Source organism: Oncorhynchus mykiss, chromosome 16 (assembly GCF_057628025.1).
Source record: "Oncorhynchus mykiss isolate SJ-2025 chromosome 16, ASM5762802v1, whole genome shotgun sequence".
NCBI classification, from domain to species: Eukaryota; Metazoa; Chordata; class Actinopteri; order Salmoniformes; family Salmonidae; genus Oncorhynchus; species Oncorhynchus mykiss.
In genome coordinates, this window is record NC_143037.1 from 74,843,198 (window position 1) to 74,860,108 (window position 16,911).

Genomic DNA, 16,911 nt, shown 5'->3' on the forward strand with positions numbered 1-16,911 from the left:
TGCAATCCTACCACACTCATTCTGGTAAAATGCATTATGGGTAAAATGTATTTTATCCCTTCTTTGTTTTAGGTCAGCAGGGAGTCGGCTACTACAGTACTATCATTTGACCTCTCTGAGAAAAAGCACACAGATTAACAATTCTATGCAATAAGATTGATATACTGCCAAATTATTTCCGTAGGTGAACTGTCAATGTACAAAAAAACATATTTGCTCTGTAATGTGTAGGAAGTATGTGAAATATAGCCCTTTACCCTCTTTTAATGATCATCGATTTTCTCTACTGTCAGGCCGAAGATAGTTTTTAGTCAATATTCTTAGTAGCCGTCTATTTACCACCACAAACCGATGCTCGAACTAACACCGCACTCAATGAGCTGAATAAGGCCATAAGAAAACAGGAAAACGCTCATCCAGAGGCGGCGCTCCTAGTGGCCGAGGACTTCAATGCAGGAAAACTTAAATCCATTTTACCTCATTTCAACCAGCATGTTAAATGTGCAACCAGAGAAAAAAACGATGTGCGTGTGAGACTGCATGTGTACTAACAAACATATTAGATGATTCTTATATTAAATAATAAATTAATCATGATTAAAAATTAGTTAGAAAGAGAAACAACTCAATGTAATGATAATTACAATATTTGTGAGTTTTATGAATAGTATACCTAATGGAAGATGAATAAACTTAACTGGAGATATGGCGAAAGCTTACTGACACACAAGACAAATTCTTTATTATAAATGAAATTTATTACAGTTACATAACATTGTTTTTTATGGTAAATGGGGTCTAAGCATGTAAGAAAACATTTCGTAGTGAATGTTGCTCAATAATTCACACAAAACGTGTTAAAATGTCATTGGACACAAAAGGCACCGGATTGTAGAAATGACCCACCTGTTGTTATACCCTCTGCTGAGACAGAAATAAAGAGCTGAGTCAACATGGTTCAATTAGAATCGCTCAAAAGAAGATCATAATAACAGAGAAGGCACACAAAGAATTAGTAATTGTGTCACATTCTATCACTGTGCTTATTATTCAGGATGTCATACACTTGTCTCATCTCTCCTTTGTGGATACCCTCGCTGAAGTGTAAGTCACACCGGTGTAGATGCCTTTGGATGGGAAGACCAGCTGACTGCCATTCATGCAGGTGACTTTCACTATGGCCTCGTAGTCGAGGTTGATATGTGCTTTCCCCACTGTGATCTCAACATCCATGGTCTTCCCTGGTGGGATCTTTACGTTGATGGTATCCGATTCTGTTATGGACTCTGACTTCTCCAGTTTGGAGGAATGCTCCCCTCCCACGGTCAAGCTGAACCCTGATGACACCTCAACCAGATCCGGGATCCCTGCTTTGACCGACACATTCAAGGTGGATTCGATCTTGTTGCTGACGGACCAGGAGGAAGTCTTGGTCACGGTTTTGCTGTATGTAATGGATTCTTCTTGAACCAAGGAGGTGTCGTTGTGGTGAGAAATGGATTTCACATATTCTGGGGTCACCTAAAATCAACACACACACAGACACAAGATAACAATTGTTCAGACAAGACAAAGACCATTTAAGAACTAATCAATAATGAGGAACTCATCAATTGATTTTTAGACAGCCAACAATAAAAACTGATGTGTCTGTATGGGTGTGTGACTGTCCTAGAAATGAGATGCCTGATGAATGTCAACACCCATATTGGATTACATGTTTTAAAGTGGACAGCCCCCTTAATGTTAGAGCATCGGTAGAGTTTTCCTTAGTCGTCTACACACATCTATAAAAGAGCTCACCTGGGGTTTGAAGAGGGACAGGGTGGGATACTTCATGTCAGTCAGCACGGTCGAGTTGACAGCGTTGATGAAGACGAAGCCCATGCAGTCGATGTCCGAGCCAGACCTGCCTTGCAGCCCCAGGCAGATTCCAGACCCTACATCTATGGTGTACTCTTTCTTCAGTCCCCAGCTGGTCATTTTTTCAAAGAACTCTCGTTTGTTACTCGTCGTGAACTTGATGGCACCCAGACGTGTGCCGGCGCCGTTACCCCACAGTGACAGCTTGGTGATGCGCTCGCCGAGGTCAAACTCAAACTCAGTGAAAGTTTTCGCTTCTCCAAAGGTCGCAACGCGCCCATCGGTAAGCTCCGCCCGCACAGCTTTCACCTGCCAGCCTTCCACCGCCACTCCGATCTTCTTGAGGGTGGCACCGTTTTTCATACCGTGGAATTCAAATGGCATGCCTCCTCCACCACCGATTGTTGTCAATCTGGTTGCCATGTTGAGTTTGAGTGTGCGTCACGTAACCTGAAATACAAATTTGTACAGATAAATTTAAGAAACCTCCAACTCAAAGGAGATCTGATTCAGACATTCAAAGCATCAAAAGGAATTTAAAGAACAAGATAAAAGGATCAAACAACAACCAATAATGACTCATGGTAGGAACTAGAGGTCGAGCAACAATTCAGTCTAGGGCAGAGTTCTCCAACCCCGTTCCTGGAGAGCTACCCTCCTGTTGGTTTTCACTCCAGCCCCAGTTGTAACTAACCTGATTCAGTTTATCAACCAGTTAATGAATTATTAGAATGGGGTGGACTAGATTAGGATTGGAATTAAAAAATACAGGACAGTAGCTCAGGTCTAGGGTGACCAAATCTCTCCACAATCCTCAGGCCACATAGAATGACGCGTTCTTAAATTGCTCCTGACTCCTCCTTGTCCTCCACCCTCCTCTGATCTTTCCATCTTTATTCACCTGGAATCTATCACACTCATTCCTTCCTCCTCAGCTGGGAACCTCAGAGTTACCATGGAGTCCCTCTCCTACTCCCAGCACCTCCCCACTCTACCTCCTGCTGTATCTTCCTGATCGACTTGGTGACTTATGTGTAATGATGTATATAAACGTGTTGGTGTGTATGAATGTTAGATGCTACATCAGAATATGAGGTTGTTTATGGTGCTGAAACTCACCTCCCCAAACAAAGTTGCTGCTTGGAAATATCTGAAAGAATAAAGACTGAAGTGAATTAATATATAACAATATTCTTTAAGACAGGCTGAACTATTCACAGGTATGTACTAATATATTATATTATAGGGCAATATTCTTTAAGACAGGCTAAAGTATTAGGAGGTATGCATTCATATATTATAACATAGGACAATATTCTTTAAAACAGGCAGCAGTATTCACAGGTATGTATTAATTTATTATGACACTGTCTAATATAGAACAGGGTCTGTCAACCTTATAAAGTGTCTGTTCAATTAAATCTTATACTCAGATATAGTCAAGTAACACCTAAAACCTGAATCATTCAAACTTCATTCTTGAATGTAGATACAAACTTTACCTCGATTTCAAATGTTTTCAGAAAAGTAAAGTATTTTCTTTTACCTAAATGTGATGATACTGTAGTGTGCTAGCAATGCAACAGCTGCATCATTGGTAGTGTAGTCATGATTTGTATTGCTCTATTCTTGAACTATGTGCTTTATGACCCTAAATAGGAATATCTATGATCACAAGGTTGTGCATGCTCTTTTTTTATTTGATTTATTTCACCTTTATTTAACCAGGAAAGCTAGTTGAGAGCAAGTTCTCATTTACAACTGCAACCTGGTCAAGATAAAGCAAAGCAGTGCGACATGAACAACAACACAGAGTTACACATGGAATAAACAAGCATAAAGTCAATAACACAATAGAAAAAAAAGAAAGTTTATATACAGTGTGTGCAAATGGTGTGAGGAGGTAAGGCAATAAAAAGCCCATAGTAGCGAAGTAATTTCAATTTAGCAGATTAACACTGGAGTGATCGATGAGCAGATGATGTGCAAGTAGTGATACTGGTGGGCAAAAGAGCAGAAAAGTAAATAAAAACAATATGGGGATGAGGTAGGTAGATTGGGTGGACTATGTACAGCTGCAGCGATCGGTTAGCTGCTCAGATAGCTGATATTTAAAGCTAGTTAGCGAGACATGAGTCTCCAGCTCCAGCGATTTTTGCAATTCATTCCAGTCACTGGCAGCAGAGAACTGGAAGGAAAGGCGGCCAAAGGAGGTGTTGGCTTTGGGGATGACCAGTGAGATATACCTGCTGAAGCGTGTGCTACTGGTGGGTGTTGTTATCGTGACCAGTGAGCTGAGATAAGGCGGCGCTTTACCTAGGATAGACTTATAGATGACCTGGAGCCAGCGGGTCTGGTGACGAATATGTAGCGAGGGCCAGCCGACTAGAGCATGCAAGTCGCAGTGGTGGGTGGTATAGGGGGCTTTGGTGGCAAAATGGATGGCACTGTGATAGATGGCATCCAGCTTGCTGAGTAGAGTTTTGGAAACTATTTTGTAGATGACATCGCCGAAGTCGAGGATCGGTAGGATAGTCAGTTTTACTAGGGTAAGTTTGGCGGCGTGAGTGAAGGAGGCTTTGTTGCAAAATAGAATGCTGATTCTAGATTTGATTTTGGATTGGAGATTTTTGATAAGTGAGTCTGAAAGGAGAGTTTACAGTCTTGCCAGACAACTAGGCATTTGTAGACGTCCACATATTGTAGGTCAGAACAGTCCAGAGTAGTGATGCTAGTCGGGCGGGCGGGTGCTGGCAGTGAAAAGGAAAGGTTGGAATAAAGCACTAGACTCAACAGTCTACTATATAGGAACAACTAAACATCATACTGTCATAGCACATCTGCATATCTGAGTCAAATGAATCCCAGTGATAATATAGTATAAATACAACATGTACACGCAACAATAAATATGAATAGCTAGAGAAACCTGTGTTTAGTCACTGACCTGAACACATTACACAGGATCAGCAGAGCTAGCTAGAGAAACCTGTGTTTAGTCACTCACCTGAACACATATTACACAGGATCAGCAGAGCTAGCTAGAGAAACCTGTGTTTAGTCACTGACCTGAACACATATTACACAGGATCAGCAGAGCTAGCTAGAGAAACCTGTGTTTAGTCACTAACCTGAACACATATTACACAGGATCAGCAGAGCTAGCTAGAGAAACCTGTGTTTAGTCACTGACCTGAACACATATTACACAGGCTCAGCAGAGCTAGCTAGAGAAACCTGTGTTTAGTCACTGACCTGAACACATATTACACAGGATCAGCAGAGCTAGCTAGAGAAACCTGTGTTTAGTCACTAACCTGAACACATATTACACAGGCTCAGCAGAGCTAGCTAGAGGAACCTGTGTTTAGTCACTCACCTGAACACATATTACACAGTATCAGCAGAGCTAGCTAGAGAAACCTGTGTTTAGTCACTCACCTGAACATATTACACAGTATCAGCAGAGCTAGCTAGAGAAACCTGTGTTTAGTCACTCACCTGAACACATATTACACAGGATCAGCAGAGCTAACTAGAGAAATCTGTGTTTAGTCACTCACCTGAACACATATTACACAGTATCAGCAGAGCTAGTTAGAGAAACCTGTGTTTAGTCACTCACCTGAACACATTACACAGTATCAGCAGAGCTAGTTAGAGAAACCTGTGTTTAGTCACTCACCTGAACACATATTACACAGGATCAGCAGAGCTAGCTAGAGAAACCTGTGTTTAGTCACTCACCTGAACACATATTACACAGGATCAGCAGAGCTAGCTAGAGAAACCGGTCTTTAGTCACTCACCTGAACACATATTACACAGGCTCAGCAGAGCTAGCTAGAGAAACCTGTGTTTAGTCACTCACCTGAACACATATTACACAGTATCAGCAGAGCATGCCAACGTCCACCATGTGAAAACAAAAACAATAACAGGGCAAAGTGAACAATGTGAATACAGAACACCATGTCATATATACCGATCAACTACAAATAATGACCAGGAAGTCAACATCATTTAGGAACTGCTTGTTCCATGAAATGTACAGTTAATTAGTAATAACATTGTTCAACATTCTTTTTTCACTTAGCAAGATGAGTAGTTTAAGATTTGATTTTACTAACATACAACGCTAATGTCGGCCTCAGATTCAAAGATGGAAATAGATTATCTAATTTAAGTAAGCTTTCATGTTAAAGCTGCATTAGGTAAGATTTTTTTAAAACATTTGGTGAAACTGTCATCACGCATTGTCAGCTATCAGTATGTAAAATATTCTGAGAGAAGATCCAGCACCGGCCTTCAAGCCATCGCTGGTCCACTTTTCATTTTCCATTTGTTTTGTCTTTGTCTTACACATCGGCAGGGTAGCCTAGTGGTTAGAGCGTTGGACTAGTAACCGAAAGTTTGCAAGTTGGAATCCCCGAGCTGACAAGGTACAAATCTGTCGTTCTGCCCCTGAACAGGCAGTTAACCCACTGTTCCTAGGCCGTCATTGAAAATAAGAATTTGTTCTTAACTGACTTGCCTAGTAAAATAAAGGTAAAATTAAATTAAACATCGGGTTTCAATCCCCCAATTACTTGTTCATTATTTAACCCTCCGTTCCCAGTAGTCTGTTTGTGAGTAATTGTTTGTATGTAGTAAGGTCCGTTAATGTGGGCTCTCTTTATTGTATCGCATTTGTATATTTTGAGTAAAGTACCTTAATTTACTCATATTTGCTGTCCTGCGCAATACTCCCCTATACCAGCTACACACAGACCGTATTACACGTATTACACTATACGTGATGAATTACATCAACTTCATTATTTGGGATTCATTAACAGTTATGTCTGCAAGTGAGTCTCTCCCCTCCTGTTCAGCTGCGGGTCTATCTCTGACAACAGAGGAGCAGATGTTGGAGACAGATAAATGTTTGTTTGTTGGTAACATGCCTGTTTATGCATTCACTATACATTATGGATAATAAAGATGGTTAAGTGACTGAACAAAGCCTGTTATTTGCCCGGGATAGCAAAAGTCACCTACTTTGAACATTTCAGAACTCAATGCTAGATGTGTCAATCAGTGTATTCAAGGTTAAGAGACAGCTTGATGTAAAGCACTACACTCAACAGTCTACTCACCTCACATTAAACATCATACTGACATCATACTTTTGAATTCAAAACAGAACACTAGGAGGCCAAAGTCAACCATGTGAAAACAAGGCAACAGTAAACATGTTGTCCCCCACGAATGATGCAATACCCCCTATTTATTTCACGATGGCGCCGGAGTGGAGGGCTGCCGTCTTATCGGCTTACAAAACACCATGCTATTTTGTTTGTTTTTACATTATGTTGCTGCTATTATTTGTTATTCTTATCTCTTACTTTTTTTAAAACATATTTTCTTACAACTGCATTGTTGGTTAAGAATTTCACTGTAAGGTCTACTACACCTGTTGTATCGGCGCATCTGACAAATAATATTTGATTTGATATGGGACAATTTAGATATTGCGTGTGACTAACAAATTGCAGTTAATTGCTATAGCTCCCGCCTTGGACCAATCAGTGTAATTTTGTAAATGATGGATCTCTATGGCAATAAGGATCATTCACCTAAGTTTTGTCAAAATCAGCCCAGTGCTCTCAGAGATATCTTGCTTTACTAACGTACAAAGAGACATACGAACGGACAGACAGAGAATGATCTGTAATCCCCTCCCAAATTTCCTTGTGGGGGACAACAAACCCACACCATGCTTGTTCAGCTAGACTTTTTAACTGATGTAGAAACTGTTTCACAATATAGGAAGCATTTGTCACCTGAAGTGTTTTGTTAATTAGTTGGTTAAAATAAACGTGTAGCTCTCAAATATTCCTCATATTGCAAGTATAATTATTAGTATAATAATTATTCATGGACATTGTGTCACTTACCTACAATGATATGCAGGCCTCAGTGTTAAGGATGACTATAGAAGATCTTGATGGAGGAAAACTGATTGGTTCTGAGATTCCGAGTGAAGTTCAATTGTTTAACACCAAAAGATGCATCAGCTGAATACGTGTCTCTGGAGTGGAGAAGCATTCTCTTATATAGCAGCAAAAGTCCCCTCAAGCAAATACAATGATGTGCGTCAGTAGTTTTCTGTAGAATTTACACAAAACCTTTCACTTTGATGAAGATATTATATAATCATGACCAACGTGTATCAACAGTTTAAACCACTCTTGGCAACACCTCCTCTTCTTGCTGCCACATATTTTGGGGGATTCCAGTCACTTGCAAAACAATCTCATTTGCAACAACACCTTTCTCTACTCATACTATACACTATATACTATAAGAAGAAAGGTGATATCTAGAACCTAAAATGGTTCTTTGGCTGTCCCCATAGGAGAACCCTCTGAAGAACCCTTTTGAGTTCCAATAAGTTCTGCAAGGAACCCACAAGAGTTCAACCTGAAACCACAAAGATATATATTTGGAACCAAAAATGGTTATCTTATGGGGAGAGCCTGATAACCATTTTGGATTCCTTTTTTCTGAGACTGTAGTTTTTTTCATCAAAACATCCTATATGTTCTGTTTATCATGGTTCATGCAGGTGACTGGGTAAATACACAAAGGGACACAGTCATAACCTCACCCTCATGATTGATGCGTTTGATGGACGATAGATATGTTTGATGAATGTTTGTGTGTTTGATTAATGCATTTGATGGATGATTGATGCATTGTATGTATTGTTTTCTGTGCTCTTCCTTTTAGCTGTCCTCTTAATGACCTCCTTAATGACCTCCTGCCTTCAGAAAGTATTAATAATAGGCAATCATATCACTTAGATAATAGGCAATCATATCACTTAGGTAATAGGCAGTAATATCACTTAGGTAATAGGCATTCATATCACTTAGGTAATAGGCAGTCATATCACTTAGGTAATAGGCAGTAATATCACTTAGGTAATAGGCATTCATATCACTTAGGTAATAGGCAGTCATATCACTTAAGTAATAGGCAGTCATATCACTTAGGTAATAGGCATTCATATCACTTTGGTAATAGGCAGTCATATCACTTTGGTAATAGGCAGTCATATCACTTTGGTAATAGGCAGTCATATCACTTAGGTAATAGGCAGTAATATCACTTAGGTAATAGGCATTCATATCACTTAGGTAATAGGCAGTCATATCACTTAAGTAATAGGCAGTCATATCACTTAGGTAATAGGCATTCATATCACTTTGGTAATAGGCAGTCATATCACTTTGGTAATAGGCAGTCATATCACTTAGGTAATAGGCAGTCATGAAAGACTACCTCTTTGGAAAACAATTTTATAGATTAGTCAAACATTCAAAGCCATTTTATTTTGTGATAACATCTTATGGCATACTTTGTTTATGTCAAGGTCAAGCTCAATGTCTCCCATTTTCCCAATTATCTCCTGTGTATTTATACCTGCGTTTTCTGTTTTTCTGTTGCCAGTTCGTTTTGTATTGTCAGGTCGTCCCGGCGTGTTTCTTGTTTTTCCCTGCTCTCTAGTTTTTTGTTTCTAGCATTTCCAGTTCTGGCATTTCTGCCTGCCCTGACCCTGAGCCTGCCTGCCTGCCGTCCAGTACCTGTTGGACTCTGAGCTTGTTGTGAACCTCTGCCTGTCCTGAGCCTGCCAGCCGTCCAGTACTTGTCAGACTCTGATCCGGTTATGAACCTCTGCCTTCCCTGACCCTGAGCCTGCCTGCTGTCCTGTACCTTTGTCCCACCTCTGGTTTACTGACCTGTCTGCCTTGACCTGTCTATTGCCTGCCCCTGTTGGATTATGAAACCATTGTTAATTCAACGTTTCCTGCATCTGGGTCTTACCTTCAAACCTGATAGAGGTAGTAATCACACTTCTGGGGTGAGGGGCAATCTTCTCACCAAACCACATGACCTTTGTTTTGGAGGTGTTCAGAAACAAGGTTAAGGGCAGAGAAAAGAAAGCTTTGTTGTGGAGCGTTTAACACAATTCTTAATCAAGACTTTAACACCTTAACTTCTCTAGGGTAGGGGGCAACATTGGGAATTTTGGATGAAAAGCATGCCCAATAAACTGCCTGCTACTCAGCCATAAAAGCTAGAGTATGCATATAATTAGTAGATGTGGATAGAAAACAGGCAAAAACCTGAGGCAAAAACCTGATGCAAAATCCAACCAGGAAGTGGGAAATCTGAGGTTTGTAGTTTTTCAAACTCTTTGCCTATTGAATATGCAGTGTCTATGGGGTCATATTGCACTTCCTAAGGCTTCCACTAGATGTCAACAGTCGTTAGAACCATGTTTGAGGCTTCTACTGTGAAGTGGGGGTGAATGAGAGTGGTATGAGCTGACATGAGCATGAGCTGAGTTAGCTTGCGGTCCATTGCAATTCTAAAGGCAAAGGAATTCTCCGGTTGTAACATTATTGAAGATTTATGTTAAAAACATCCAAAAGATTGATTATATACATCATTTGACATGTTTCTACGGACTGTAACGGAACCTTTTGACTTTTCGTCTGCACCTAGTGATCGCGCCTCATGAATTTTGATTACTGGGCTAAACGCATGAACAAAATGGAGGTATTTGGATATAAATGATGGACTTTATCGAACAAATCAAACATTTATTGTGGAACTGGGATTCCTGGGAGTGCATTCTGATGAATATAATCAAAGGTAAGTGAATATTTATAATGCTATTTCTGACTTCTGTTGACTACACAACATGAGAAAAAAAACCAACATGGCGGATATCTGTTTGGGTTGTTTTGGTCTTTGAGCGCTGTGCCCAGATTATTGCATGGTGTGCTTTTTCTGTAAAGTTTTTTTTAAATCTGACACAGCGGTTGCATTAAGGAGAAGTGGATCTAAAATTCCATGCATAACAGTTGTATCTTTTATTTATTATGAGTGTTGCATCAAAAAGCAGAACACTCAAAACATGAGCACATTGGCAGCTCTTCCTTTAAAGAACTCCAGGCCTCAAGAGGGCAGATAACCCAAAGACATGGGTGGAACTAAAAAATTGAGCCAGGATTTCTGGAGGGACTACTTTTACATGCACACCTGGCAGATAAGAATGGGTATAAAATGTTTGGGCTTAGCTTTGTTTGGGTCCTCAACATACAAACAGCTCATTGTTCAACCCTAAAGACGCAACTGGTATGTAATGTTTGGAATTATTTATTATGTTGCATCCAGTGCTTAGCGCTAGATTAAATTGTTTAAACGTTTACTTTATTCAAAGCCATGCTTTGTTGCTGTGTCATGCATTGTTTGTGTCAAATAATGCATGTTTATTCTCTTTTTAAGGTTATCAACCTATTCCTTATTCCTCTGTCATTCAACTACTCTATTCAACAAATCAACTGTTTCAACATATTCAACAAGTGGCATCAACCATAATAAAACACTAAAAAGGAATTGAGTTGTCCCTTTGCATCCTTCAGGTGTTGAGCAAGCCGTTTTCAAGTTTGGGCAGAGCTGAGATAATTATAACACCTAGACAACTTGACAATGAGTATTTCGGTAAATTGATGTGGCTCTCTGCAAAATCACCGGATGTTTTGGAACTACTGAACATAACGTGCCAATGTAAACTCAGATTTTTGGATATAAATATGAACTTTACCGAACAAAACATGCATGTGTTGTGTAACATGAAATCCTATGAGTGTCATCTGATGACAATCAAAGGTTAGTGATTAATTTTATCATTGTGCTTTTTGTGACTCCTTTCTTTGGCTGGAAAAATGGCTGTGTTTTTCTGTGACTAGGCACTGACCTAACAATCGTTTGTGCTTTGTCGTGAAGCCTTTTTGAAATCAGACACTGTGGCTGGATTTACAACAAGTGTATCTTTAAAATGCTGTAAAATACTTGTATGTTTGAGGAATTTTAATTATGGGATTTCTGCTGTTTTGAATTTGGCGCCCTGCAGTTTCACTGGCTGTTCACAAAGTTAACCATGTAAATTAATCTTCTTACTCAAGACTTTAACACCATTACATGTGGCACAGCTTGACAACAGTCACAGGAGCCCTGGCTCACAGCCTCTCACATGAATTCATAACACAGATTTATTTTCCTAGGACTCAGACCACATTCCTCCACTGTTTAAACACCAAGAGCCGTAATCACAGCGTTTCTCAGAGTAGGAGTGCTGATCTAGGATCAGATCCCGGCTGTACATATAATCTTATCAATTATCATCTTAAAGGGAAAACTTATCTGATATCAGCACTCAGATGTTTTGTGAATATGGCTGAGGCTCTGGCCTGCTCAATCCACATATTGTCAGGCCTCTCAGGGGGTCTGCGGCAATATGTTCTGGGTTGTATAAGCCCTATGAGTCCGAAATGACATTCTTTATAGCACAGTATTTTGTCAAAAGTGCTATCGGCCTCTGGTCTAAAGTAGTGCACTTTAAAGGGAATAGGGTTCCGTAGGGCTCTGGTCTAAAGTAGTGCACTATTTAGGGAATAGGGTTCCGTAGGGCTCTGGTCTAAAGTAGTGCACTTTAAAGGGAATAGGGTGCCATTTGGGACGTATCCCTGGATGTCATGCTGTAGCATAGCATGCCAACGTTCTGAGGATACTAAGCATAGACCTTAGTCAGTGCCACTGTCACACCCTGATCTGTTTCACCTGTCTTTGTGATTGTCTCCACCCCCTCCAGGTGTCACCCATTTTCTACATTATCCCCTGTGTATCTATACCTGTGTTCTCTGTTTATCTTGTTTGTAAAGTCAACCAGCGTTTTGGTGTCTCTGCTCCAGCATTTCCCACTCTTTTATCGCCCTCATGCTTTTGACCACTTTGCCTGCCCCTGAGCCTGCCTGCCGTCTGGTACCATTGCCCCACCGCTGGTTTTCTGATCCCTGCCTGCCTTGACCTGTCTATTGCCTTCCCCTGTTGGTTAATTAAACCATTGTTAATTCAATGTTGTCTGGGTCTTTCTTGATACCTAGACTAGATTGTACTCGGTCCACATATTGTCCTGCTACCAGGGGATAGACTTAGCAATGTTCTGAGATTAATTCATCTGCAAACCCCAGAACTCTAAATATAGCGTGTGCTGGACAGCTTACCGTTCATACTAACAGTCTGTCACGGGATGCATTGGGATGCACACAAAGAATCTCAGAGTTGATCTAAGATACATTTTCCTTTTTAGATAATAAATAAGATATGTACAGCCGGAAAACTACCTGCCCTCTAGGATACCTGCAGCACCCGATGTCACAGGAAGGGTAAAAATATCAAGGTTCATCAACCACCCGAGCCACTCCCTGTTCACCCGCTGTCATCCAGAAAGCGGGGTCCGTACAGGTGCATCAAAGCACTGAAATCACCTTCTATCTCAAGAGGCTGCTGCCTATATACATAGAGTTGAAATCAATGGCCACTTGAATAAATGGTACTCTAGTCACTTTGTTAATGTTTACATATTTTGCATTACTCATCTCATGTGTATATACTGTATTCTACTGTATCTTAGTCTATGCAATTCTGACATTGCTCCCCTAAATATTTAGATATTCTGAGTTCCTTTACTTTATATTTGTGTGTATTCTTAAGTTGCTAGATATTGATGTTAGATATTACTGCACGGTTAGTGCTAGAAACGAGCATTTCGCTACACTCACAATAACATCTGCTAAACAGGCGTCTGTGACCAATAATTTGTTTTGAACCAAGAGTTGAATAAGCCCTGGATGCTTCAGCGACCAAGGTAGTCTACACTCTGGGATTAACATATAAATCAAAGTGAAAGTGCATTTAATCAGTTTTGCAATGGACATCCCTTCATGATGGTTAGATCATAGCAAGTTTCCATCTTTAGTAGCCTACTTTTATCCCCTGACTATACTGGATCTGTCTTTACTGAAACATACTCTGAGGATTAGCAAAAATATTTATTAGTGTCTGTTGGGGTTAAGATCAGGACTCTGTGAAGGCCAGTAAAGTTCTTCCACACCGATCTCGACAAACCATTTCTGTATGGACCTCGGATTGTCATGCTCAAACAGGAATGGGCCTTCCCCAAACTGTTGCCACAAAGTTGGAAGCACAGGATTGTCTAGAATGTCATTGTATGTTGTAGCGACGCGAGCGGTGTGGTCAGTATGTGAGACGTACAACGACAAGGTTTGAGAAAGTGATCAGCAACAATAGCCGGTTAAGAAGCCAGTGAAATGACGTTTTTTTGCATCAGCCAGAATGTGTTGACTCCAGCAGGAGGGAGGACCACTATTAGTATGCATTTGTACTTGCCTTTAACCAAAGTGTCAAGTCGTTACAGCTCTGAAGTTCAAAAGCAATGTTATACAATTCAAAATGTTGCCTAGATATTTCAACTCTGTATGGCAAGTGTGAATGTCTGACTGAACGTTTGAGTCTTTGAGCTACAGCTCGCAGCTAAGGTAAATCTAATCACATTGAAGAATCCGTCTGTATCACATCGTTTAGAACCGCTACATTGGCGACACACAAAAATCAGGAAAGATGGTCGTTTTAATATGAGAGGCTCAGCAATGTTAGGATTTTAAAAGTTGTGTAGTGCCCAACAGGATGTTCTCTTGATGTTCAAATAAAATAAAATAGTATTTGTCACATTCGCTGAATACAACAGGTGAGTGAATCACTTATGAGTGATTCACCAGCATAGCATAGTTTTAAAGTAAGACAAATTAGCTAAACAAAAAAAAGGAAAATAGTAACACATTAAAATAACAATAATGAGGCTATATAAAATGGGCACGGGCACTGGTACAGAGTCAATGTGCAGGGGTATGGGTTAGTTGAGGTAATCTAAGGCAGCAGACAAAATTCCTTTGTCATCTCACTATGGAGAACCGGCCTCAGAACATTAACATGCAATAAATGGACTTAGGGACAATAGGTTTCGTCAGCCACAATGGTGGTAATGACAATAGGTGGTATATGAAAATGATTGTTTTTGTTATGTTATTAAAAGTTAAAGGACGACGTTAAAACAAACATTAAAAGAGTTTCCTAGTATATGCTTGATGTTTATACATTGTATGTTGTGTGGAAAATGTCGAGATCAAAGATACTATTTTTGTAAAGATGAAATGTGAAGTTGTCTAAATTGGATATGAGTAAAATCCAGACCTTGCCTCGTAGAGAATTGTCCTTAAGGTGGAAATGCCCACCTCTGACCCAAGGGTATAAAACATGTGAGTTAAGAGTTTACATTCAGACTAAATGACCTGAGCTCCAGCCAAGGTCTGAGTAGTCAACAAACCCAAAATGCAACCCGAGGTTGAAAACAAAGAACCATTATATCTATCTATGCTTCGGATGAGTAGCTGAGTCTAAGAGGGTGAATTCAAGCAGGACCAACCGGTAACCACTCTCCATCGAATCGTGCATCCACTGCTTTCATTCCTACACTGTGAGCCCTGAGCTACAGGGCTGACTGTTCTCAAAATACCCCTTTCAGAACAAAGGCAAGGAAACAGACCACTAAGACAAAAGGACACTGGCATGGTGAGGACAACCAGAAAGTTACACCCTGTAACCAGAGAAGTGCGTCATCTGAGAAGCCGAAGCGGTCCATGCAGAGGCCCCCATCGGAGACCTTCAACACGTAATTCCATCATTCTATTCTGATCAATAAGAGAACGGCAGTTCGGGGAAAGGTTAGGGTTAAAATAAGTATAGCTGACAAATGCACCCACGTGTATTTTTCTCTCATGTACTCTCTCTTTCTTTTGAAATCCTCATTTTGTGTAACACATGTCATATTGTGTTGGCCCGCTAGGGAGCTGTTTCGTTGTACTAAATTCTAATCAATAGCATAGAGAGCGTGTTTGTGTCTCTTATATTAAAATTGTAGCTTGTTAGTAAACAAATAATCAACAACTGGTGTAGTACGAACTCATTGGTGGGACTCGGGTTTGTGCAGATTTCCGGATTATGCAACTTTCAGAATAAGACTGTAGAGGAAATTGATTATTTAGCGACTGTTGTAAAATCGATATTCTGATATTTGAGTTAATTTGGGAAATAGAAGCTCAATAAAGCCAACCTTTCCCATGGTGCCCCAGGTTAATGAGTTAAAAATTACCTGATTCATTTAATCACGTAATTATAAACTGTTAATCATTCGATGAGCAGCAGTCGTCACATTAATCAATACAGCGTCACAACATATTGGCGCCTCGTGAGGAAACTAAGATAAAACTAGGCCGCATTTTTGGGTTAATTCCATGTAAATTGTCTAGAAAGATACATACTGTTGAAGTCGAAAGTTTATATGCACCTTAGCAAAATACATTTAAACTCAGTTTTTCACAATTCCTGACATTTAATCCTAGTACAAATTCTCTGTCTTAACGTCTCTAGGGTAGGTGAGATGCTCACGTCTCATTGCCTCATTGCCTCATCACTGCCTCATTGCCTGCATCCGTAATGGGTCAGCGGTCAAACGACCTCCACTCATCACTGTCAAACGATCCCTGAAACACTTCAGCGAGCAGGCCTTTCTAATCGATCTGGCCGGGGTATCCTGGACGGATATTGATCTCATCCCGTCAGTAGAGGATGACTGGATATTTTTTTTAAATGCCTTCCTAACCATCTTAAATAAGCATGCCCCATTCAAGAAATGTAGAACCAGGAACAGATATAGCCCTTGGTTCTCCCCAGACCTAACTGCCCTTAACCAACATAAAAACATCCTATGGCGTTCTGCATCAGCATCGAACAGTCCCCGTGATATGCAGCTGTTCAGGGAAGCTAGAAACCATTATACACAGGCAGTTAGAAAAGCCAAGGCTAGCTTTTTCAAGCAGAAATTTGCTTCCTGCAACACTAACTCAAAAAAGTTCTGAGACACTGTAAAGTCCATGGAGAATAAGAACACCTCCTCCCAGCTGCCCACTGCACTGAAGATAGGAAACACTGTCACCACTGATAAATCCACCATAATTGAGAATTTCAATAAGCATTTTTCTACGGCTGGCCATGCTTTCCACCTGGCTACTCCTA

At 40.3% G+C, this 16,911-nt stretch overlaps 1 protein-coding gene across 6 annotated transcripts; it reads right to left on the reverse strand.

Moving 5' to 3' along the window:
- Positions 1-739: 739 nt before the first annotated feature.
- On the reverse strand, positions 740-8,234 carry LOC110492680 (aerolysin-like protein). 6 transcript variants are annotated; one of them, XM_090203927.1, is made up of 5 exons: positions 7,803-7,935; positions 3,578-3,631; positions 2,983-3,013; positions 1,804-2,313; positions 740-1,521 (listed from the first exon to the last, which is right to left on the reverse strand). In XM_090203927.1, exons 4-5 carry the CDS (start codon positions 2,284-2,286, stop codon positions 1,072-1,074), a joined length of 933 nt encoding a protein of 310 aa, XP_090060053.1. In that variant the 5' UTR covers positions 2,287-2,313; positions 2,983-3,013; positions 3,578-3,631; positions 7,803-7,935; the 3' UTR covers positions 740-1,071. The 6 variants fall into 6 exon arrangements, with proteins under 6 accessions (XP_090060053.1, XP_090060051.1, XP_021422812.1 ...); XM_090203925.1 differs by lacking the exon at positions 3,578-3,631 and having other exon boundaries at positions 7,803-8,101; XM_021567137.3 differs by lacking the exon at positions 3,578-3,631 and having other exon boundaries at positions 7,807-8,094.
- Between the last annotated feature and the right edge of the window lie 8,677 nt (positions 8,235-16,911).